The sequence below is a fragment of the Carcharhinus amblyrhynchos genome, chromosome 13, assembly GCF_965287045.1.
Source record: "Carcharhinus amblyrhynchos chromosome 13, sCarAmb.v2.hapA, whole genome shotgun sequence".
Taxonomy (NCBI): domain Eukaryota; kingdom Metazoa; phylum Chordata; class Chondrichthyes; order Carcharhiniformes; family Carcharhinidae; genus Carcharhinus; species Carcharhinus amblyrhynchos.
Window position 1 is genome coordinate 57427451 of NC_137336.1, and position 25243 is coordinate 57452693.

The following is a 25243-nucleotide window of genomic DNA, read 5'->3' on the forward strand; positions in this document are numbered from 1 at the left end:
CCATAGAAAATTTACAGCTCAGAAACAGGCCTTTTGGCCCTTGTCTGAGCCAAACCATTTTTTTGCCTAGTCCCACTGACCTGCACTTGGACCATATCCCTCCACACCCCCCTCATCCATGTACCTGTCCAAGCTTTTCTTAAATGTTAAAAGTGACCCCACATTTACCACTTTATCCGGCAGCTCATTCCACACTCCCACCACTCTCTGCGTGAAGAAGCACCCCCCAATATTCCCTTTAAACTTTTCTCCTTTCACCCTGTACCCATGCCCTCTGGTTTTTTTCTCCCCTAGCCTCAGTGGAAAAAGCCTGCTTGCAGTCACTCTATCAATACCCATCAAAATCTTATACACCTTTATCAAATCTCCCCTTATTCTTCTACACTCCAGGGAATAAAGTCCTAACCTATTCAATCTCTCTCTCTCTAACTCAGCTTCTCAAGTCCCGGCAACATCCTCGTAAACCTTCTCTGCACTCTTTCAACCTTATTTACATCCTTTGATTGTTCTTGATTTTAATATGCCCAATTCTTTAATTCAGGATATCCAATTTTATCCAACTAGGCCCTGTTTATATTACAACAAGTTCATAATCTGGCTCACAGTTACCACATTGGACCAGAATTCATATTGCCCTCCAGTGGGGAAATTGGGACTACCATACATTCCAGTCTCAGTCACAAGTTGAGCTTTTACAAGCTTAAAATTTCATTTACTGAAAAGTAACAGGTGGAATCATGTTATACTGGGCACCTGTGCCTGTTGGAAATCTTATGTGTCTGTGAGGCTCCAGTTTAAATGTGACATACTCAGTCATCCACACCCAAAGCACTGACCGTGTTACTTCTCTACACATTGTTTCTTCAGCTCCAGCTGTATTTCTATCTGTGGGCAATTCTTTTCCAGAACGTTTTACTGCACAAATGATTGATATTGCTGCACGTTTTCCCAAAATCAGGGCTTCTGTGGAACTTGTGTCTCTTCCCAAAATTAAGTGTACTCACTAGATCACTCTGCTGCAATCGCAAGCAGTGTTTGTCCTTTGTCCTTCGCTCGCAAGTATCTGTTCTCGGCCAGGAACTTGCTATTTCCACACCTTGGGTCGCTTTGGCTTCCATGCTTTGTCCACTTGAGCCCCTGAGTTGCTCCACTATGTATTCAGATATGTGACAAGTCTCACTGACCTTCTTGCAGTCATTCCTGCACCTTCACACCTAGAATCCTGCACAAGGACTGGCCTTGGAATATCTCTTTTGCAACTACAAATCTGCAGCTTTTGCTATGATTTGTAACACTGTGTGGAACTGGTTAAATGCTTGATCAGTTTCTTGTATTCTTCTGCTGAACTTGACACTAAATTGCATTACTATCACTGAATATTCCACTATCAAGATTGTAGGAGTTACCATTGACTAGAAACTGGACTAGTCATAAATGCTATGGTTACCATAGCAGGTCAAATCTAGGAATCCTGCAGCAAGTAACTCATCACCTGACTCCCCAAAGTCCACCACCTACAAAATACAAGTCAGGAGATAACTCCGTTATCAAAGAAGAAATAGCGAGGCACCTTGAGAAGAATTGTTTGATAGAGCAGACGCAGCACGGATTCATTCAGGGAAAGCCGTGTCTGATGAATTTATTGGAATTTTATGAGGATGTGACTAGTGCGGTAGACAGAGGGGAACCGGTGGATGTGGTGTTGCTCGATTTCTCAGAAGGCGCTTGATAAGGTGCCGCACAAAAGGTTGCTTCAGAAGGTTAGGGGGCATGGAATTGGGAGTAAGGTGTTAGCGTGGATAGAGGATTGGTTGTCTAATAGGAGGCAGAGAGTTGGTATCAATGGGTGCTATTCTGATTGGCGGTTGGTGACTAGTGGAGTGCCGCAGGGATCGGTGCTGGGGCCTCAACGATTTACCATTTATATAGATGATTTGGAGGAGGGGGGTGTCGAAATTTGCTGATGACACAAAGATAAGTGGAAAAGCAAATTGTGCAGAGGGTGTGGAAAGTCTGAAGAGGAATCTAGAGAGGCTAAGCGAGTGGGCGAGGACCTGGCAGATGGAGTACAATGTTAGCAAGTGTGAGGTTATCCACTTTGGCAGGAATAATAGTAGGAGGGATTACTATTTAAAGGGCGAAAAGCTGCAGCATGCTACGGTGCAAAGGGACCTGGGGGTCCTTGTGCATGAGTCGCAAAAACCCAGTCTGCAGGTGCAGCAGGTGATCAGGAAGGCAAATGGGATGCTGGCCTTTATAGCGAGGGGGATAGAATATAAAAGCAGGGAGGTCTTGCTGCAACTGTACAGGGTACTGGTGAGGCCGCAGCTGGAGTACTGTGTGCAGTTTTGGTTGCTGCACTTGCGCAAGGATAGTTTGGCCTTGGAAGGAGTGCAGAGGAGGTTCACTAGGCTGATACCGGAGATGAGCGGGTTGGACTATGAAGAGAGGCTGAATAGACTGGGTTTGTACTCGTTGGAGTTTAGAAGGATGAGGGGGGATCTTATAGAGACGTATAAGATAATGAAGGGGATGGATAGGGTAGAGATAGAGAGATTCTTCCCGCTGAGAAAGGACAGCAGGACTAGGGGGCACAGCCTCAAGATAAGGGAGGTGCAGTTTAGAACGGAGTTGAGGAGGAACTTCTTCACTGAAAGGGTGGTGAATCTCTGGAATTCTCTGCCCGTTGAAGTAGTGGAGGCTACCTCGCTAAATATATTTAAGACACAGGCAGATAGGTTTTTGGTAGGCAAGGGAATTAAGGGTTATGGGGAGAAAGTGGGAAAGTGGAACTGAGCCACTTCAGATCGGCCATGATCTTATTGAATGGCGGGGCAGGCTCGAAGGGCTAACGGCCTACTCCTGCTCCTATTTCTTATGTCCTTATGTAGGAGTGTGATGAAATACTCCCCACTTACCTGGATGAGTGCAGCTCCAACAACACAAAAAGATAACACTGTCCAGGACAAAGCAGTCCACTGGATTGCTATCCCTTCTACAAACATTCAATCCTTTCACCACTGATGAACAGTGGCAGCTGTGTGCACTATCTACACGGTGCACTGCAGGAACTCATTAAAGTTCCTTATGTAGTACCTTCCAAACCCAAGACCACTGCCATCTAGAAGGACAAAAGCAGCAGATAGAATCTCTACAATGCAGTGGGTGTCTTTCGGGTCAAACCAAGTAAACAAACTTAAATTACATTCGGACAAAGAAAAAGGGGCGGCTCCCCAAAAGGAGGGGGAACGGCCCGAACAGAAACAAAAAGTACAAAGGAAACTTAAGACACGTCAAATCAAAATGTGATTGTCAGGGTCTATAAGGCACCTCAGCCCCTGCGGTGCCCAATGGGCACGGAAGGCCTCGACTGTGCCCGCAGACACCGCGTGCTCCCTCTCCAGGGATACCTGGCAGCGAACATAGCCACGGTAGAGGGGCAGACAGTCGGGATGGATGGCCCCATTGATCGCCCGCTGCCTGGACCTGTTGATGGCACATCTCACCAGGCCCAGGAGCAGGTTCACGAGGAGGTCGGCATCCCGATCCTCCCCTCTCCACACCGGGTGTCTGTAGATCAGGAGCGTGGGACTGAAATGCAAACATCAATAAAAGGTGCTTCAGAAAATCAAAAAGGGAGTGCAATCTATAACACGAAACGTAGACATGGTCCACGGACTCCTCGAGGCCACAGAAAGAGCGGTCTCGGGAGCCCGCGAATCTTTTTGGCCCACTGAGTCTGCACCAACAACAATCCCACCTAGCCACTATCCCCATAACCCCACATATTCACCCTGCTAATCCCCCTAACCTATACATCTTGGGACACTAAGGTGCAATTTAGCATAGCCTATCAACCTAATCTGCACATCTCTGGACTGTGGGAGGAAACCCACACAGACACAGGGAGAATGTACAAACTCCCAATCGTCACCCAAGGCTGGAATTAAACTCTGGTCTTTGGTGTTGTGAAGCAGCTATTGTACTGATGCCTGGGAACACAACCACCTGGAGGTTCCCCTCCAAGTCACTCACTATTCTGACACAGAAATATTGTCACTTGGTCAAAATCCTGCATTTCCCTTCCAGTCAGCACTTATGGTTAGGGGGTTGAGCTATGAGGAGAGGCTGAATAAATTAGGCTTGTGCTCGTTAGAGTTTAGAAGAATGAGGGGAGACCTCATTGAGACGTATAAGATGATGAATGGGATGGATAGGATAGAGGTGGAGAGACTCTTCCCACTCAGAAGGGATAGTAGGACTAGGGGGCACAGCCTCAAGATAAAGGGGGGGGGGCGGTTTAGAACGGAGTTGAGGAGGAACTTCTTCACTCAAAGGGTGGTGAATCTCTGGAATTCTCTGCCCGTTGAAGTGGTGGAGGCTGCCTCGCTAAATATTTTTAAGACGTGGGTTGATGGGTTTTTGATAAGCGAGGGGATTAAGGGTTATGGGGAGAGGGCGGGAATGTGGAGCTAAGCCAAGACAGATCAGCCATGATCTTATTGAATGGCGGGGCAGGCTCGAAGGGCTAGTTGGCCTACTCCTGCTCCTATTTCCTATGTTCTTATGTACACCAGAGACTGCAGCGGTTCAAGAAGGAAATTCACCACCACCTTCTGAGGGACGGCTAGGGATGAGCAATAAATGCTGGCCTAGCCAGCAATACCCACATCCTGTAAATAAATTAGGAAGAAAAGCTCTGTAAAGGAACATTATCGTTGAGTTGGAAAGAATGAATGAATTTTGTCAGCACTGACTGTTGTGTCCCCTCCCCACCCCCATGGCTCAGTCTAGGCATGATATGGAGATGCCGGCGTTGGATTGGGTAAGCACAGTAAGAAGTCTCACAACACCAGGTTAAAGTCCAACACGTTTATTTGGTAGCAAATGCCACTAGTTTTCAGAGTTTTACCCCTTCATCAGGTGAGTGGGGACTTTAACCTGGTGTTGTGAGACTTCTTACTCAGTCTAGCCACACAAAGTAAAAATCACGTGCTTCTTCCCGATTACTGCGTTTTGTTTCTATTTTCAACACGTTTACTGCAAGGAGAAAACTGAATCCGACAAAGAACATTCAGACATCAGACTCTCAACACAGCTGGAGTAGGGCCGCGCGGTGCGGTGTGGGATTCCTGGCAAACTGGGGCCGCGCGGTGCGCTGCGGGATTCCTGGCAGTAAAAAGTCTGACAACACCAGGTTTCAGTCCAACCGATTTATTTGATAGTAAACTCACTAGCTTTCGGGTTAGCCCTTTGTTCAGGTGAATGGAGAGTTCTGACCTCAGACAGAGCATATAAAGCACAGTTTACAGATTACTGGTGTTGTCAGACTTTTTAATGTGTTTACCCCAGTCCAACGCCGGCATATCCACATCAGGATTCCTGGCAAGCTGAGGCCGCGCAGTGCACTGCGGGATTCCTGGCAAGCTGAGGCCGCGCGGTGCACTGCTGGATTCCTGGCAAGCTGGGGCCGCGATGTTCAATATGAGATTCCTGGCGAGCTGGTGGCCGTGCGGTGCAGTGTGGGATTCCTGGCGAACAGGAGGCCATGCGGTGCAGTGTGGGATTCCTGGCAAGCAAGGGCCGCGCGGTGCAGTGTGGGATTCCTGGCAAGCAGGGGCCGCGTGGTGCAGTATGGGATTCCTGGCAAACCGGTGCAGCGCGGTGCAATGTGGGGCTTAATCAGGCCTGGCTGCAGGGACAGCAGAAGGTAGGAGAGTGGCCGGGTGGGGGGAAGCGGAGTCTTTAAACTCTCGCAGTGAATATACCGGGATTGCTGCTGCCAGCGGGGGATTTAGGCGAGTGAATCAGTGTAATTGTCTGACCGGCGTTAAATGGCGGTTTGTCAGCTCCGGGGCAGCGTCGCCACCATTTTGTATCAAATCCGGGGGAAAGAGACACAGGGAGAAGGATGGAGGCTGGAGGAGGGCAAATACATACCAACCCCACTGAGGGGAGTAGTACCACCTCTACTGAAATGGGCAGCAAAAGTTCAGTTGAAGAGAGTAATAAAACTATTAGTTTCAGTACTATTCCACTGAGGGACAGTAATACACCCCCCACTGAGGGACAGTAATACCCCCCCACTGAGGGTCAGTAATACACCCCCCACTGAGGGACAGTAATACCCCCCCACTGAGGGTCAGTAATACCCCCCCACTGAGGGTCAGTAATACACCCCCCACTGAGGGTCAGTAATACACCCCCCACTGAGGGACAGTAATACCCCCCCACTGAGGGACCGTAATACCCCCCACTGAGGGACAGTAATACCCCCCCACTGAGGGTCAGTAATACACCCCCACTGAGGGTCAGTAATACACCCCCCACTGAGGGACAGTAATACCCCCCCACTGAGGGTCAGTAATACACCCCCCACTGAGGGACAGTAATACCCCCCCACTGAGGGTCAGTAATACACCCCCCACTGAGGGTCAGTAATACCCCCCCACTGAGGGTCAGTAATACCCCCCCACTGAGGGTCAGTAATACCCCCCCACTGAGGGTCAGTAATACCCCCCCACTGAGGGACAGTAATACCCCCCCACTGAGGGTCAGTAATACACCCCCCACTGAGGGACAGTAATACCCCCCCACTGAGGGACAGTAATACCCCCCCACTGAGGGACAGTAATACCCCCCCACTGAGGGTCAGTAATACACCCCCACTGAGGGTCAGTAATACACCCCCCACTGAGGGACAGTAATACCCCCCCACTGAGGGACAGTAATAACCCCCACTGAGGGACAGTAATACCCCCCCACTGAGGGTCAGTAATACACCCCCCACTGAGGGTCAGTAATACACCCCCCACTGAGGGTCAGTAATACACCCCCCACTGAGGGTCAGTAATACAACCCCCACTGAGGGACAGTAATACCCCCCCACTGAGGGTCAGTAATACACCCCCCACTGAGGGACAGTAATACACCCCCCACTGAGGGACAGTAATACACCCCCCACTGAGGGACAGTAATACACCCCCCACTGAGGGACAGTAATACACCCCCCACTGAGGGACAGTAATACACCCCCCACTGAGGGTCAGTAATACACCCCCCACTGAGGGTCAGTAATACCCCCCACTGAGGGACAGTAATACACCCCCCACTGAGGGACAGTAATACCCCCCCCACTGAGGGACAGTAATACACCCCTCACTGAGGGTCAGTAATACCTCCCCCGCCACTGAGGGACAGTAGTACCCCCCCCACTGAGGGACAGTAATACCCCCCCACTGAGGGACTAACACCCCCCACTGAGGGGCAGTAATACCCCCCACTGAGGGACAGTAACACCCCCCCACTGAGGGGCAGTAATACCCCCCCACTGAGGGGCAGTAATACCCCCCCACGGAGGGACAGTAATAGCCCCCCCACGGAGGGACAGTAATAGCCCCCCCACGGAGGGACAGTAATAGCCCCCCCACGGAGGGACAGTAATAGCCCCCCCACGGAGGGACAGTAATACACCCCCCACGGAGGGACAGTAATACCCCCCCCTGCAGGACAGTAATACCCCCCCACTGAGGGACAGTAATATTCCCCACTGCGGGACAGTAATACCCCCCCCAACTGCGGGACAGTAATACCCCCACACTGAAGGACAGTAATACTCCACACTGGGACAGTAATACTCCCACACTGAGGGACAGTAATACCCCCACACTGAGGGACAGTAGTACACCCCCACTGAGGGACAGTAATACTCTACACTGGGCCAGTAATACCCCCCCACATTGAGGGACAGTAATACACCCGCATTGAGGGACAGTAATACTCCACACTGGGACTAATACCCCCCACTGAGGGACAGTAATACCCCCCTCCACTGAGGGGCAGTAATACCCCCCCACTGAGGGACAGTAATACCCCCCCACGGAGGGACACTAATGCCCCCCCCACGGAGGGACAGTAATACCCCCCCCACGGAGGGACAGTAATACCCCCCCCACGGAGGGACAGTAATACCCCCCCCACTGAGGGACAGTAATACCCCCCCATGGAGGGACAGTAATACCCCCCCACGGACAGTAATACCCCCCCACTGAGGGACAGTAATATTCCCCACTGCAGGAGAGTAATACCCCCCCCAACTGCGGGACAGTAATACCCCCACACTGAAGGACAGTAATACTCCACACTGGGACAGTAATACCCCCACACTGAGGGACAGTAATACTCCCACACTGAGGGACAGTAATACTCCCACACTGAGGGACAGTAATACTCCCACACTGAGGGACAGTAATACCCCCACACTGAGGGACAGTAGTACACCCCCACTGAGGGACAGTAATACTCTACACTGGGACAGTAATACCCCCCCCCCACATTGAGGGACAGTAATACACCCCCACTGAGGGACAGTAATACTCCACACTGGGACTAATACCCCCCACTGAGGGACAGTAATACCCCCCCCATTGAGGGACAGTAATCACCCCCACTGCGGAACAATAATACCCCCCCACTGCAGGCCAGTAATACCCCCCACTGCGGGACAGTAATGCCCCACTGAGGGACGGTGATACCTCCCACTGAGGGACAGTAACACACCCCACTGAGGGACAGTAATACCCCCCCCTACTGCGGGCCAGTAATACCCCCCCTACTGCGGGCCAGTAATACCCCCCCCACTGCAGGCCAGTAATACCCCCCCCACTGCGGGCCAGTAATACCCCCCCACTGCGGGCCAGTAATACCCCCCCACTGCGGGCCAGTAATACCCCCCCCCACTGCGGGCCAGTAATACCCCCCCCACTGCGGGCCAGTAACACACCCCACTGAGGGACGGTAATACCCCCACTGATGGAAGCAGTGATACCCCCCACTGAGGGACAGTAATACACCCATGAGAGACACTAATACTCCCACTGATGTGGAGATGCCAGCGCTGAACTGAGATAGGCACAGTAAGAAGTCTCAGAACACCAGGTTAAAGTCCAATAGGTTTATTTGGTAGCAAATGCTGTGAAAGCTCGTGCTCCTAACTAAACCTGTTGGACTTTAACCTGATGTTCTGAGACTTCATACTCCCACTGAGGGACAGTAATATCCCCCCACTGAAGGACAGTAGTACCCCCACCGAGGGACAGTAACACCCCCACTGAGAGACGGTAATACTCCCACTGAGGGACAGTAATACCACCCCCCCGGGAACAGTAATATCCCCTCCCCCACTGTGAGACAGTAATACACCCAGTGAGGGACAGTAATACCCCCCCCAGTGAGGGACAGTAATACCCTCCCCACTGAGGGACAGTAATACCCTCCCCACTGAGGGACAGTAATACCCTCCCCACTGAGGGACAGTAATACCCTCCCCACTGAGGGACAGTAATACCGTCCCCACTGAGGGACAGTAATACCCTCCCCACTGAGGGACAGTAATACCGTCCCCACTGAGGGACAGTAATACCCTCCCCACTGAGGGACAGTAATATCCCCCCCCACTGCGGGCCAGTAATACCCCCCCCACTGCGGGCCAGTAACACACCCCACTGAGGGACGGTAATACCCCCACTGATGGAAGCAGTGATACCCCCCACTGAGGGACAGTAATACACCCATGAGAGACACTAATACTCCCACTGATGTGGAGATGCCAGCGCTGAACTGAGATAGGCACAGTAAGAAGTCTCAGAACACCAGGTTAAAGTCCAATAGGTTTATTTGGTAGCAAATGCTGTGAAAGCTCGTGCTCCTAACTAAACCTGTTGGACTTTAACCTGATGTTCTGAGACTTCATACTCCCACTGAGGGACAGTAATATCCCCCCACTGAAGGACAGTAGTACTCCCACTGAGGGACAGTAATATCCCCCCACTGAAGGACAGTAGTACCCCCACCGAGGGACAGTAACACCCCCACTGAGAGACGGTAATACTCCCACTGAGGGACAGTAATACCGCCCCCCCCGGAACAGTAATATCCCCTCCCCCGGAACAGTAATATCCCCTCCCCCACTGTGAGACAGTAATACACCCAGTGAGGGACAGTAATACCCCCCCCAGTGAGGGACAGTTATACCCCCCCCACTGAGGGACAGTAATACCCTCCCCACTGAGGGACAGTAATACCCTCCCCACTGAGGGACAGTAATACCCTCCCCACTGAGGGACAGTAATACCCTCCCCACTGAGGGACAGTAATACCGTCCCCACTGAGGGACAGTAATACCCTCCCCACTGAGGGACAGTAATACCGTCCCCACTGAGGGACAGTAATACCCTCCCCACTGAGGGACAGTAATACCGTCCCCACTGAGGGACAGTAATACCCTCCCCACTGAGGGACAGTAATACCCCCCACTGAGGGACAGTAATACCCTCCCCACTGAGGGACAGTAATACCCCCCACTGAGGGACAGTAATACCCCCCACTGAGGGACAGTAATATCCCCCCACTGCGGGACAGTAATATCCCCCCACTGCGGGACAGTAATACCCCCACTGAAGGGGACAGTAATACCCCCCACTGATGGACAGTAATATCCCCCCACTGCGGGACAGTAATACCCCCACGGAAGGGGACAGTGATACCCCCCACTGAGCGACAGTATTATCTCTACTGAAGGGTTCAGTAACATCCTCACTGAGGGACAGTAATACCCTCATTGATGGGCAGTGTTACCAACACTTAGGGGAGTAATACCACACACACCCCCCCACACTGAAGGAAGCAATGTAACCCCACTGAATAATACCAACTAGAGAGGCAGTAATACCACCAATGGGGCAACAATATCTCCACTAAAGAGGGCAGTACTACATCCACGAAGGATGGTAATAATATCCCTACTCAGATGTCAGTGGTACCCTGACTGAGTGAGACAGTAATACCCCCACTGAGAGAGGCAGTAATACCCCCATTATTGGGTGGAAGTGATACCCCTACTGATGAAGGCAATGATGCAGGTATTCCAGGAATACCTTCAGATGTTGCAATGGGTGGTAATCTCTCTACTGAGGGAGGGAAGGAATGCAAGCCTTCACTGTGATGGATAGTTTCTGGTGTTGAGTAGAAATGTAGGACATTGTCAGGGACTCAAGCCCAAAGCTTGGTAAAAATCACTGAAAGACAATTTCTGTTGCCGATATTCAGAATGCTAACTCTGCAATTTTTGCAACTTTTTCTCTTAAAAACACATCTTTTGTTTTAGAGTGACAATTTTAAATTTAAGCAAGTTGCAGCTATGCCGTCCGATGTAGTTGAGTGCCACCTGAACCATGCTTGGCCTATGGTGCACTGTATGCGGTATTCATCATAATACAGTTCAGGATTTTTAAAATAGACCTTGCATTCCATTTAGTGTTGTCTTAATCATGCGAGCAATTGGGATTAATTTAGGGGTTTACAAAAAATGGGCGGCATGGACAGGTTAGGCCGAAGGACCTGTTTCGATACTGTAAACCTCTCTATGACTCTATCATATTTATGTGAAGCCAGTGTGTGTGCAATTAGACAGGATATTGTTCTTGAAGCCTTTGATTTTTCTGTAATCCTGAGGTGTTATAAGGTTTGGTTTTGTGTTGGCTTGTTTCCCACTTACTAAATCTTTATCCCGCACTTTCTATACTAGTTTATCTTGCACCTTGTCTCTGTTTCTGAGTTTGCTCTTACAATTTTTTCTTGTGTGTTTGACATTTGTTCTTCCTCCTTTCTGTCAGAAAAATTGGTGGTACTTTGAAATCAATCCATATCTCACATCCAGGAGGGCTGCTATGAAATGGCTGTGCCTGTTTTGACATGTGCGTTCATTCACAAACGTTGCATACATATCTGACCTCATTCCTGGGTATTTCCCCCCCCCCCGATCTTGGGAAAGTGTTTGCTATCTAGGTTTCCATTTTAACTTTTTCGTTGCCCTTTTTGTGGGAATGGAATGCTTGAGCAATGAAATTCTTCAGCTTTTGCATTGGCTAAGTAAACTTTTCTTTAAATTATTGTGAATTTTCAGCGCAAATAGATAAATATCTATAGTAAAACATTGTTGGCCTCACTCTTTCTGCCGTTTACACAGCATCACTTGTTTTCCCTATTTGTATCTCGCTTTTTTGAGCCAGCCAATGTCTGAGGTAAGAAAATAAGTTCTTGGGAATTGTGCTGTAAACTGAAAAGTGAGTCTCCAACTCACGAGCCCTATCATTGTGGAATGACAGTTGTAATGGTAAAGTCGCCATATTTCTGGATGATCATAGGTTGGTGGTGATTTTAACCTGAGGATCACCCCCACACCCTCAGACGAGGGACAAAGTTGATAAGGTGGGTCCTCATAAATAATCTCAACCAGTACAGGAATTGAACCCATGCTTTTGGCTTTGCTCTGCATCATGAACTGGCCATCCAGCCAGCTGAGCTAATCAACTCCCCATAAATTAAGTGCCCATTGTTGCACTGATGACAGGAAGGTTGTGTTATTCTTGCCTACAATACCAGGTTAAAGTCCAACAGGTTTATTTGGCACCAGCTTTTGGAGTCTCAAGCTCCTTCATCAGGTGAGTGAGGACTTGTGTTCACAAACAGGTAATATACAGACACAAACTCAGTTTATAAGGTAATGACTGGAATGTGCGTCTTTACGGGTAATCAAGTCTGAAAGGTACAGACAATGTGAGTGGAGAGAGGGCCAAGCACAGGTTAAAGAAATGTGTATTGTCTCCAGCCAGGACAATTAGTGAGATTTTGCAAGCCCAGGCAAGTTGTGGGGGTTACAGATCGTGTGACATGAACTCAAGATCCCGATTGAGGCCATCCTCACGTGTGCGAAACTTGGCTATCCATTTCTGCTCAGCGATTCTGCGTTGTCGTGTGTCGTGAAGGCCGCCTTGGAGAACGCTTACCCAAAGATCAGAGGCTGAATGCCTGTCACTGCTGAAGTGTTCCCTGATTGGAAGGGAACACTCCTGCCTTGTGATTGTTGAGCGGTGTTCAGTCATCGGTTGCCGTAGCATCTGTACGGTCTCCCCAATGTACCATGCCTCGGAGAAGCAATATCACCTTCTCTGAGCCTTCAACATGTCATCGATGAAGACAACATCTCACCAAGGCCATCCCCACACCCCCACTTCTTGCCTTCAAACAACCGCACAACCTCAAAGAGATCATTGTCCGCAGCAAACTACTCAGCTTCAGGAGAACAGTGACCACGACCCTGCCACAGCAACCTCTGTAAAACGTGCTGGATCATCGATGTGGATACCATCATCTCATGTGAGAACACCATCCACTAGGCACACTGTACATAAACTTGCAACTCGGCCAACGTTGTCTACCTGATATGCTGCAGGAAAGGATGTTCTGAGGCATGGTACACTGGGGAGACCATACAGACGCTATGACAGCAGATGAATGAACACCGCTCGACGATCACCAGGCAAGACTGTTCTCTTCCTGTTGGGGAACACTTCAGCGGTCACAGGCATTCGGCCTCTGATCTTCCGGTAAGCGTTCTCCAAGGCAGCCTTCACGACACACGACAGTGCAGTTGCTGAGCACATCTGCACACATAAGGACGGCCTCAACTGGGATCTTGGGTTCATGTCACACTATCTGTAACACCCACAACTTGCCTGGGCTTGCAAAATCTCACAAACTGCCCTGGTTGGAGACAATACACATCTCTTTAACCTATGCTTAACTCTCTCTTCACTCACGTTGTCTGAACCTTTAAGACTTGATTACCTGTAAAGACTCGCATTCCAACCATTATTTTGTAAATTGAGTTTGTGTCTTTATATGTCCTGTTTGTGAACCGAAATCCCGCTCACCTGATGAAAGGGCAGCGATCTGAAAGCTAGTTGCTTGTGCTACCAAATAAACCTGTTGGACTTCAACCTGGTGTTGTGAGACTTCTTACTGTGTTTACCCCAGTCCAATGCCAGCATCTCCACTTCTTGAACCACCACAGTCCTTGTGGTGTAGGTACATCCACAGTGCTGTTTGGGAGAGAGTTCCAGGATTTTGACCCAGGAACAGTGACATATTTCCAAATCGGGATGGTGAGTGGCTTGGAGGGGAAATTTCCAGGCGGTAATGTTCCCATTTGTCTGCCCCCCTTGTCTTTCTAGATGGTAGCAGTCATGGATTTAGGATGTCACAATATACATCTGTCTTGGCCTGAAAAAACCATAACTACATGTTTGCTATCACTTAGCCAAATTTGACCCATGCTGCACTGCTCCTTTCAAGGGCTTTTATTTTGCTGAAAAGTGTTCTTGGTAGTATTTTATCAAATGCCTTTTGGATGCTCATTTACACAATATCAACTGCATGACTATAAAAGCAACATTGGATTCAGCATTTTCCACTTTTATATCAACTCTGCTACTTTCAGCCACGCTTTCTATTATCTTATAGATTGACAATTGTCCATATTTTAATGGATATCTGTGTCGACATTGAAATTGCTGTAAATGAAACATTTTGAAATTTTATAGTTTTTAACATATCTATTCAAACTACTGTGTAAATGTTGCAGTTGTTTTTAAAAAATTGAACTGGCATTTGATTTGAAAACTTTGTTGTTTAACTTCCAGGTTGGCAACATTGGCAGAATGATTTACTTCTATTTTCATCAATCTGGATAATGTTTCTACAATTTTCTGTTACCACTGAAGGATCAGCCTACTTTTAGCAGACTTGATGTAGCCACACTGTCAAAATGTCAAAGGGCCAGAACATAATTGGTGGGTCTAAAAAGGTTCATTTTCAAGAAGGAAATGCCGATTCCTCTGCATCTGACCAGTCTCCTGTTCAAATAGAATTTGAGAGATTGAGCCATATTCCATATGGTACAATACATTTAGGGAGAGATCAAAAATCTGAGCGAGATGCAGGATTCTCTCATAGCTTTGAACATCAATCTGAATATCAGTCTTCAGGTAGTGCATCTTTTCCCAAAACTGCTGCTAAAAGCAGTTTGCCTTCCTTTGGACCGCGACGGCAAAACCAGCTGTTGTCACATCTTAAGAAACCAGTTAGTTCACAGAAGACCAGTAACATTTTAGCTGCACTTGGCCTTTCATCTAAGGAACTGGATGAAGTAAAGAGCTATCCTAAAGACAAACTTACACTTGACTCCTTGCCAAAAATTCTTAAGCAGATTAAAAAGAAAAGAGCATCTTTGAAACACAACAAAGGTGATAATTCTCCACAACAAAACCAATCCATCAAGACTCTGCGTGAAGATGTTTTCGAAGAAAAATCATTGAAGAAAAGGGATTCTCAAAGTCAAGGCACTGTGCTGAAACCTCTGGTCAACTATGGCTATGATCCTTCCTCTGGAGAGTCCAGTCCTGGATCTGAACGGGAAGGAAAAAGTGGTGACAGTTTTCGTAAAAAGGAGAGGCATTTCACTGAGTCACCAAATCTTCGAAGTAAATTTGATTCTGATTCTGAAACCGAATCCGATTATGAAATAGTTGAGGAGCTTCCCTTTCAGTGTGAAGAAGAATCCATCCTTGAGTCCAAAAGGAAAACTCCTATTCTACAAAACATAAAGGACTTCCTTGGTTACTTGCCTGTAGTGCTTCCACATTGTTGCTCACTGTGTGACAAAATAATTGATACTCTGCAGGTGAGTCACTTGATAATGCCAATTTCTGCATAATCTGTTGTCCCATGTTAGATTCTAACATTGCAGCAAAAAGTTACAAGTTTGTTACGTTATTTTGGTTCATTATACTGGTGAACAAAGCTAAATGATTACATTTAAAGTGCCATTATTATACTTAACTTTGCAAGCCTCTGGTTTGATGCCTGTACTGGATATGCTGGCTTGCACATTGCATATCCAGACTTGTCCAAGTAGAATAAAGAATAATAAATAAATAACAGTAAGTTCTAACATTATAATCAACAGGGTGTTAGAACATAGAACATAGAACATTACAGCGCAGAACAGGCCCTTTGGCCCACGATGTTGCGCCGACCAGTTACAAAAACAATGACCCACTAGCCTATACCAATCCCTTTTCGTCCATAAACCTATCCAGAGATCTCTTAAACGCCCCCAAACTAGACGCATTTACAACTGCAGCAGGCAGGGCATTCCAATCCCTCACCACCCGCTGGGTAAAGAACCTACCCCTGACATCCGTCCTGTAGCTACCCCCCCTTAATTTAAAGCCATGCCCCCTCGTGCTAGCTTTCTCCATCCGAGGAAAAAGGCTATCACTATCCACCCTATCTAAACCTCTAATCATCTTATATGTTTCAATAAGATCCCCTCTTAGCCGCCTTCTTTCCAACGAAAACAACCCTAAATCCCTCAGTCTCTCCTCATAGGACCTCCCCACCATACCAGGCAACATCCTAGTAAACCTCCTCTGCACCCTCTCCAACGCCTCCACATCCTTCTTGTAATGCGGGGACCAGAACTGCACACAGTACTCCAAGTGCGGCCGCACTAGAGTAGTGTACAGTTGCAACATTACACTGCGACTCCTAAATTCAATCCCCCTACCAATAAACGCCAAGACACCGTACGCCTTCTTGACAACCTTATCTACTTGATTCCCAACTTTCAGGGATCTATGTACACACACACCTAGATCCCTCTGTTCATCCACACTATTCAAAGTCCTCCCGTTAGCCCTATACTCGACACATCTGTTGCTCCTACCAAAGTGAATTACCTCACACTTCTCCGCATTAAATTCCATCTGCCACCTCTCGGCCCAGCTCTGCAACCTATCTAAGTCTCCCTGCAGACTATGACACCCTTCCTCACAATCTACCACACCTCCAACTTTGGTGTCATCAGCAAATTTACTAATCCACCCAACTATACCCTCATCCAGATCATTAATAAAAATTACAAACAACAGTGGCCCCAAAACAGATCCCTGAGGCACACCACTCGTAACTGCACTCCATGATGAATATTTACCATCCACCACCACCCTCTGTCTCCTATCTGATAGCCAATTCCTGATCCAACTTCCTAGATTACTCACAATCCCATACATCTGCATTTTCTGCAGAAGCCTACCATGGTGAACCTTATCGAACGCCTTACTAAAATCCATGTATACCACGTCAACTGCCTTACCCCCATCCACCTCTTTGGTCACCTTCTCAAAAAACTCAATAAGGTTAGTAAGGCATGATTGCCTTAGTTAGGATGATTGATGTCTGATGATTGATGATTGATTGATTAGTTAGTTAGGATGATTGATGTCTCGTGAAATTGGTTTGAGATTTTAAATGATATTCTGATGCCTGACCAGAGACCACCGTATTTGAGTTAGTCAACCAACGATTCTCAATTTTCTGTACAATGCAAATATAGTTGCTAATGCTAAATTTGCTGTTAATGAACAAAATCAATTCCACTTTGTAGAGGCTTTCTATGTAAGTCTGATTTCTGCCGAGACTAAAATGTAAACTGTTTATATTTGTACCATTTTTAGTTATCAAAACAATCTAACCTTTTTCTTGTTGTACAGGATTGGAATGACCATATGAATGATTCATTACACAAACTACGTTGCCTGCTACTTCAGAGAGTGTACGTATTAATGTTAGGAATTGCTTCTGCGTTTGCAGCGGTTTTTTTCTGATGATTAGGGTATGAAGTAAATAAGATGCGTGGGTCTGGCCACATGGCATTAGTTTCTAAAATTGTACAATGAGCAACGTTAATGCTTTACACTTTGCAGTGGTGAATTATACAATACAAAATGCATTATTTTTGTGCTCACCATGTTAATTAACAGTATTGTAAAGTGGTTATTCAGCTTGACAGACTAAAGAGGCACATTGACTGTGAAGAAAGGAAAAGTTTTTTTAAAAAAATGTTCTCCTGATTCTTGAGAAGTTTCAGCAACTTGTGTATTACTACTGTGGACAATGGCTTTTGAATTTTTTTTCTCTTCTTCCTGTTTCTTTGTTAATCAAGTTAACGTTTTTTATGTTTATTTCTAGTTATCCCGATTGGAACCCTGGAGAACTTTCAATTGCAAAGTAAGTGAAACTGCATTCAGAAAGACGGGTTTGGAAAGAGCTGGTTCACAATAGTCCATATGTATTAAAAATGAAACGTTAGTTAAACTGCTGAACTGTTAAACTACTTGATGGAATGGTCCATGATTGGATGTATTCTTCACTCAAAAAGTTAGAGTTGTAGAGTTTTACAGCATAGAAAGAAGCCCTTTGTGTCTCCGCTAGCCATTATGTACCCACCTATTCCAATCCCATTTTCCTACACTTAGTCCTTAGCCTTGTATACAATGGTGTTTCAAGTGCTCTTTCAAATGCTGCTTAAATGTTGAAGGTTCCTGTCTCTACTATCTTTGAGGCAGTGACTTCCAGATTCCCACCACCCTCCAGGTGAAAATGTTTCTCTTCAAATCTCCTGCTTCTTACCTTAAATCTATGCCCCTTGGTTATTGACCCCTCTACCAGGGGAAAAGTTTCTTTCTATTTGCCCTGTCTATATCCCTCATAATTTGGTGCACATCGATGAGATCACCCTCAGACGTCTTTGCTGTAAGGTCTGCAGCAGATGGTGAAGGAACCAACAAGAGGAAAAAGTATACTTGACCTCATCTTTACCAATCTGCCAGCTGTAGATGCATCTGTCCATGACAGTATTGGTAAGAGTAACCACTGCACAGTCCTTGTGGAGACAAAGTCCCATCTTCACATTGAGAATAACCTGCATCGTGTTGTGTGGCACTATCACTGTGCTAAATGGGACAGACTTCGAACTGATCTAGCAGCTCAAGACTGGGCATCCATGAGATGTTGTGGGCCATTAACAGCAGCAGAATTGTACGCCAGCACACTCTGCAACCTCATGGCCTGGCATATCCCCGACTCAATCATTATCATTAAACCCAGGGGATCAATCCTGGTTCAATGAAGAATATAGGAGAGCATGCTGGGAGCAGCATCAAGCACACCGAAAAATGAGATGCCACCCTGGTGAAGCTAACAAACAGGATTACTTGCATGCCAAATGACAAAAACAGCAAGTGATAGACAGAGCTAAGCAATTCCATAACCAACGGATCAGATCTAAGCTCTGCAGTCCTGCCACATCCAATCGTGAACAATTAGGCAACTCATTGAAGAAGGAGGCTCCACAAATATCCTCAATTTCAATGATGGGGGAGCCAAGAACATCAGTGTATAAAATCAGCCTGAAGCATTTGCAGCAATCTTCAGCCAGAAATGCCGAGTGGATGATTCATCTCGGCCTCCTCCACTGGTCCCCAGCATCTCAGATGCCAGTCTCCAGCCAATTCGATTCACTCCGTGTGATATCAAGAAACAGTTGGAGGCACTGGATACTGCAAAGGCAATGGTCCCTGATAACATCCAGCAATAGTACTGAAGACTTGTGCTCCAGAATTTGGTGCTCCTCTAGCCAAGCTCCTGCAGTACAATTACAACACTGGCATCTACCCAACAATGTGGAAAATTGCCCGGGTATGTCCTGTACACAAAAAGCAGGACAAATCCGGCCAATTACCACCCAGTCTACTCTCGATCATCAATAAAGTGATGGAAGGGGTCATCAACAGTACTATCAAGCAGCATCTGCTCAGCAATAACCTGCCCAGTAACGTCTACTTTGGGTTCTGCCAGGATCACTCAGCTCCTGACCTCATTACAACCCCGGTTCAAACATGTACAAAGAGCTGAATTCCAGAGGTGAAGTGAGAATGACTGCCCTTGACATCAAGGCTGCATTCGAGTGTGGCATCAAGGAATCCTGGCGAAACTGGAATCAATGGGTATCAGGGGACAAACTCTGCACTGGTTGGAGTCATATCTGGTACATAGGCAGATAGTTGTGATTGTGGAGGGTCAGTGATCTGAGCTCCAGGACATCTCTGCTGGAGTCCCTCAGGGTAGTTTCCTAGACCCAACCACCTTCAGCTGCTTCATCAATGACCTTTCCTCCATCGTAAGGTCAGATCATCCATTACCATCAACCCCTAGTAATTGACTCTTCCACCCTGGGAAAAAGCTTCTGACTACCCACTCTGTCCATGCCTCTCATAATCTTGTAGACTTTTATCTGTTCACCCCTCAACCTCCGTCGTTCCAGTGAGAACAAACCAAGTTTCTCCAACTTCTCCTCATAGCTAATGCCCTTCATATTAGGCAACGTCTTGATAAATCTTTTCTGTACCCTCTCCAAAGTTTCCACATCCTTCTGGTAGTATGGTGACCAGAACTGGATACTATAAGGGGATGTTTGCTGATGGTTGCACAATGTTCAGCACCATTCGCGACTGCTGAGATACTGAAGCAGTCCATGTTCAAATGCAACAAGATCTGGACAATATCCAGGCTTGGACTGACAAGTGACAAGTAACATTCGCGCCACACAAATGCCAGGCAATGACCATCACCAATAAGAGACACTCTGACCACCACCCCTTGACATTCAATGGTGTAACCATCACTGAATCTCCCATTGTCAACATACTTGGAGTTACTATTGACCAGAAACTCAACTGGACTCAGCACATAAACACAGTGGTTACAAGAGCAGGTCAGAGGCTAGGAATACTGCAGTGATAACTCTCACCTCCCAACTTCCCAGAGCCTATCCACTATCTACAAGGCAGAAGTCAGGAATGTGATAGAATACTCCCCACTTGCCTTGATGAGTGCTGCTCCAACAACACTCAAGAAGTTTGACACCATTTGGGGCAAAGCAGTCTGCTTGATTGGCACCACATCTACAAACATTCAATCCCTCCACCACCAATGCTTAGTAGCAGCAATGTGTACTATCTACAAGATGCACTGCAGCAATTTGTCAGAAGTCCTTAGACAGCACTTTCCAAACCCACGATCACTTCTATCTAGAAGGACAAAGGCAGTAGATAAATGGGAACACCATCACCTGCAAGTTTCCCTCTAAGCCGCTCACCATCCTGGCTTGGAAATATATCGCCGTTCCTTCACAGTTGCTGGGTCAAAGCCCTGGAATTCAGTCCCTCATGGCATTGTGGGTCAAACCACAGAACATGGACTGCAGTGATTCAAGATGGTAGCTCACCACCACCTTCTCAAGGGAAACTAGAGATGGGCAGTAAGTGCTGGCTAGCCAGTGACACCCATGCCCCATGAATGACTTCTTAAAAATTAAAAAAAACAACTCCAGCCAATCCAGTCTCTCTTCCTAGTTGAAATGCCCCAGTCCAGGCAACATCATAGTGAATCTCCTCTGCAGCCTTTCTAGTGGAGTCACAGCCTTCCTATAGTTTGGTGACCAGAATTCCACACACCACTATGGGCTGCGGCGTAACAAACATTTTGGTACAGCTCTATCCTTCGGAATTCTGTACTGCAGCGAACAGTCGTGGTCAGTCATTGAATACATTCATGTCAGAGATTGACAGTTTTTCAATAGTAAAGGATATGGGAATAGTGTGGGAAGGAATAACTGAAGAAGTACATAGAACCCTGCGGTGCAGAAAGAGGCCCTTTGGCCCATCGAGTCTGCACCGAATACAATCCCACCCAGGCCCTACCCCCATATCCCTACATATTTTACCCACTAATCCCTCTAAAGTTCAGGTATTATTGGATTGAGTAGTGGAGCCAGCTCAATGGACCAAATGGACTACTCTCCCTATATCTTAAACGAAAACAGCTCTATCAAAGGGTCATCCAGACTTGAAATGTTGGCTCTATTCTCTTTCCACAGCTGCTGTCAGACATGCTGAGATTTTCCAGAATTTTCTGTTCTTGTTCCAGATTCCAGCATCTGCAGTATGTTGCTTTTATTTTTACTCTTCCCATATCTCTGGTTCTTGCGTACTTTCGTGGTCAGTGAAAGGAGTAAGTTTATTAATGGTCTGATCTTTTTGCTTTACATTTTAGGCTTGTGTGCTATAATTTCAACTGGACCTTGATTGACGCTCTCAAATCATGGTTTGTTTTGTGTGCAAGTTCCAGCGTTCCTTCAAACTCGGGAACATATATAAGACCTAAATATAAGAGAGAAGAGTTCAATTTGTAAACCCAAAGAAAACCAGATTTGTGGACCTTCTGTTGCTTTTAATTGGATTGCCTATGTGTGAGAATTAATTATTGCAAACCAAGGACTAAATAAAGAACTCAATCTCCATTAGACAAGTTGTCTTCTGAGAACTAAACTAAATATGTTGGACAAAAAAAAGAGAATTTGGTTTTTGGTGTGTATTTTTTATTATAACTGGTAACTTACAGATGTTGATAGCTTTTAAGTAAGTACTAAGGTGGAAAAAGCAGTGAGGGAATGAAAGAGGCAAAAACAAAGGGAAGGTCTGTTATGTTCTTGCTTCACCCAAAAATGGGGTGGCACGGCAGCACAGTGGTTAGCACTGCTGCCTCACAGCTCCAGGGACCTGGGTTTGATCCCTGACTTGAGTCACAGTCTGTATGGAGTTTTGCACATTCTCCCCATGTCTACATGGGTTTCCTCCGGGTGTACCTGTTTTCTTCCAAAGTCCAAAGATGTGCGGTTAGGTGCATTGACCATGCTAAATTTCCTCTGTGTCCCGGGATGCATAGGTTAGAGGGATTAGCGGAGTAAATATGTGAGGTTACGGGGGATATAGTCTAGTTGTCGCTGCAGACTCAATGAGCGAATGGCCTCCTGCACTGGGATTTCTTTGATTTCTATGAACATCTTTCACTGCATCTGTACTTGCTTAAAACCTGGTAATATTCAGTGTTTTCCAATTCTGACGGAGGGTCACAGATGTGGAATGTTAATTCTGTTTTGCTGTCCAAGGATGCTGCCTGATCTGAGTATTTAAATTATTTAGTCTCTATTTAAATTTCCAGCATCTTTAGTAATTCCAAAAATGTCAGCTTAAGAATGAATGGGTTTCTTCTAAGTAATTAACCAAGTTTATAAAAAGCCTGTAAAATTTACAAGACCAATTATCTTGTTTTGTATGTTGAGTAATATCCAACTTATTGAAAATGTGGCAACTATTCAAATGGTAGGTGATTTAAATAATATTTAATTGGGCTATAACTTTTGAGCCCCCTCTCCCATCCCCAAGATGCGCTGGGGAATTTCTCTTGGAACTTCGCAGGTAAGGTTTGCATGGCAATTGCCCAGACGTGCTAACTTTATCTGGATAGTTGCCTGGTACTGGGAACCATTCAAAAATATGATTTAAATTACCAATTGTGGATGGTTTACACCAGTAGTTACCCAGAGAAGGTTAGAAAAATTAAGCTTTCTTCCAACTTCTCAGAAACTATTGTAAACACCCAGACTGATCTCACAAGATGACCCCCCCCCCATCTTTCCCTGCCCCTCCCCCAACCTTCAGCCAACGTCTGACTCCTTGGACACTTACATTCTACTTAGTTTGTCAATTTCACTGGGCCCTTTAAACCTACTTACGTTATAGTAGTGAGTGCAGTGGGAAAAAAGGGGATGTTGGGTTTACGGGCCATCTCTTTCTAATGCTAGTCGGAAGTTCTGATCCAATGTTTCTGAATTTGTGTAACTTATTGACTTTAGTTTTCATTGCATTTTAATTATGATGGTTGCAACTTTCTTCCTAATTGAAATTGCTCCTTGCTTCTCAAAGTTTATTGAAGCTATTTTTGGTTGCATGCAGGAAAAATTCGACTGAGAAGCCCAAAACTTCTGTTGTTGTACTCAAAAAAAAGGTGAAGACCAAAAGAAGTCCAGGTACTGATAAACTCACTCACGCTGCTAATGTTGTTTTGTTTCATTTTTAATTTTGTCTGTCATTTAGTTTGCCCCTCAATACAATCATTTTAGTAATGGAGTATTAACCTTTTCCATCCGATCCAGATGTGATTTTTTTCCTCATCTCAACTTTCCCAGTTTAATATTTTCCTTTGATTTTTTTCTCATTTTCCTGACTTCACTGGTAATCTTTTCTCTTCTGCCTCTGACAGTTTAGTGAGATTTTGCTGTCTTCCTTCTGCGAGTGATTTGTCTCTCTTTCCCATCTAATGAGAATTGCAGCCATAAATCCAAATTTTAACCAATATATTAATGGTACAAAGTTGGTTAAGGAAAAAGTGGGACCTGTAAGAGATGAAGAAGGGAATTTGTGTGTCGATGCAGAGGCTGTGGGAAAAGTTTTAAAATAAATATTTTGTCTCGATGTTTACAAAGGAAAGGGATGATGCAGATGTAGGAGTCTAGAGGTAGCAGTGTTGAGAAATTAGATGGGATAACCACAAAGAGAGAGAGGAAGTATTCAAAGGGTTGGAATCCTTGAAAGTTGATAAATCGCCTGGGCCAGATAGACTACTTCTGAGGCTGCTGATGGAGGTCAGGGAGGAGAAAGCAGATGCTGTCAGGGTGATTTTGCAATTCTCATTAGGTACAGGGTAGATAAATGCAAACGTTTTTCAATTGCTTAAAAAGCGATCGAAGGAAATGCTAAACAACTATAGCCCAGTTAGTCTTACAACGGTAATGGGCAAATTAGTAGAATTGATCCTGAGAGATAGGATTAACTGTCACATAGAAAGGCATGGACAAGTCAAGCATGGTCATTATGGATTTGTTAAAGGAAAGCCTTGCTCACAATTTTGATTGAATTCTTTGAGAAAGTGACAAGAAAGATTGATGAAAGCAGTGCAGCAGATGTTGCGTACATGGATTTTAGCAAGGCGGTTGACAAGATCTCACATGGTAGATTGGTCAAAAAGGTAAAATCCCAGGTGATACAGTGTAATGTGGTAAACTGGATAAAAAGTTGGCTTAGTAACAGGAAACAAAGTGTAATTGTTGAGGATGCCCTTGTGAGTGGACAATTGTTTCAAATGGTGTTTCACAGGCTTGGTATTGGGACACATTATATGTATATATTAATGATTTATATATGAACTTGGTGGTGGTGTTGGGGAAGAGTGGGTGTAAAATGGATTTTATCATAGAGAAGTGTGAGGTCATGCAATTAGGGAGATCAAACAGTTAAAGGGAACACACAATAAATGGGAATATATTAAGAGGGTAGATGAAGTGAGGGATCTTGGTGTGCAAATAGACAAGTCCCTAAAGGCAGCAGATCAAGTAGACAAGGTTGTAAAGAAGGCTGTCATGCTTTTGCAGAGGTATAGAATAAAGAAATAAGGATATAATGTTGGAATTGTGTAAGACACTGGTGAAGTCTCAACTGGAGTATTGTGTGCGTTTCTGGTCAGCACATCATAGGAAGATCATAATTGCTCTGAAGAGATTGGAGAGAAAATTTACAAGAAAGTTTCCAGGCTGAGAAAAGTG

General features: G+C 46.0%; 1 protein-coding gene across 2 annotated transcripts in view; it reads left to right on the forward strand.

Annotated features, from left to right (window-relative positions):
• Positions 1-5647: 5647 nt before the first annotated feature.
• Positions 5648-25243, forward strand: part of LOC145351933 (uncharacterized) — a 54773-nt gene continuing 35177 nt past the window's right edge. For both annotated transcript variants that reach the window (XM_080201728.1, XM_080201727.1), the window contains exons 1-5: positions 5648-5710; positions 14541-15580; positions 17454-17515; positions 17932-17970; positions 23598-23671. In XM_080201728.1, the coding sequence (XP_080057854.1) occupies positions 14666-15580; positions 17454-17515; positions 17932-17970; positions 23598-23671 (1090 nt within the window). In that variant the 5' untranslated portion in view covers positions 5648-5710; positions 14541-14665. The remainder of the gene's footprint in view (positions 5711-14540; positions 15581-17453; positions 17516-17931; positions 17971-23597; positions 23672-25243) is intronic.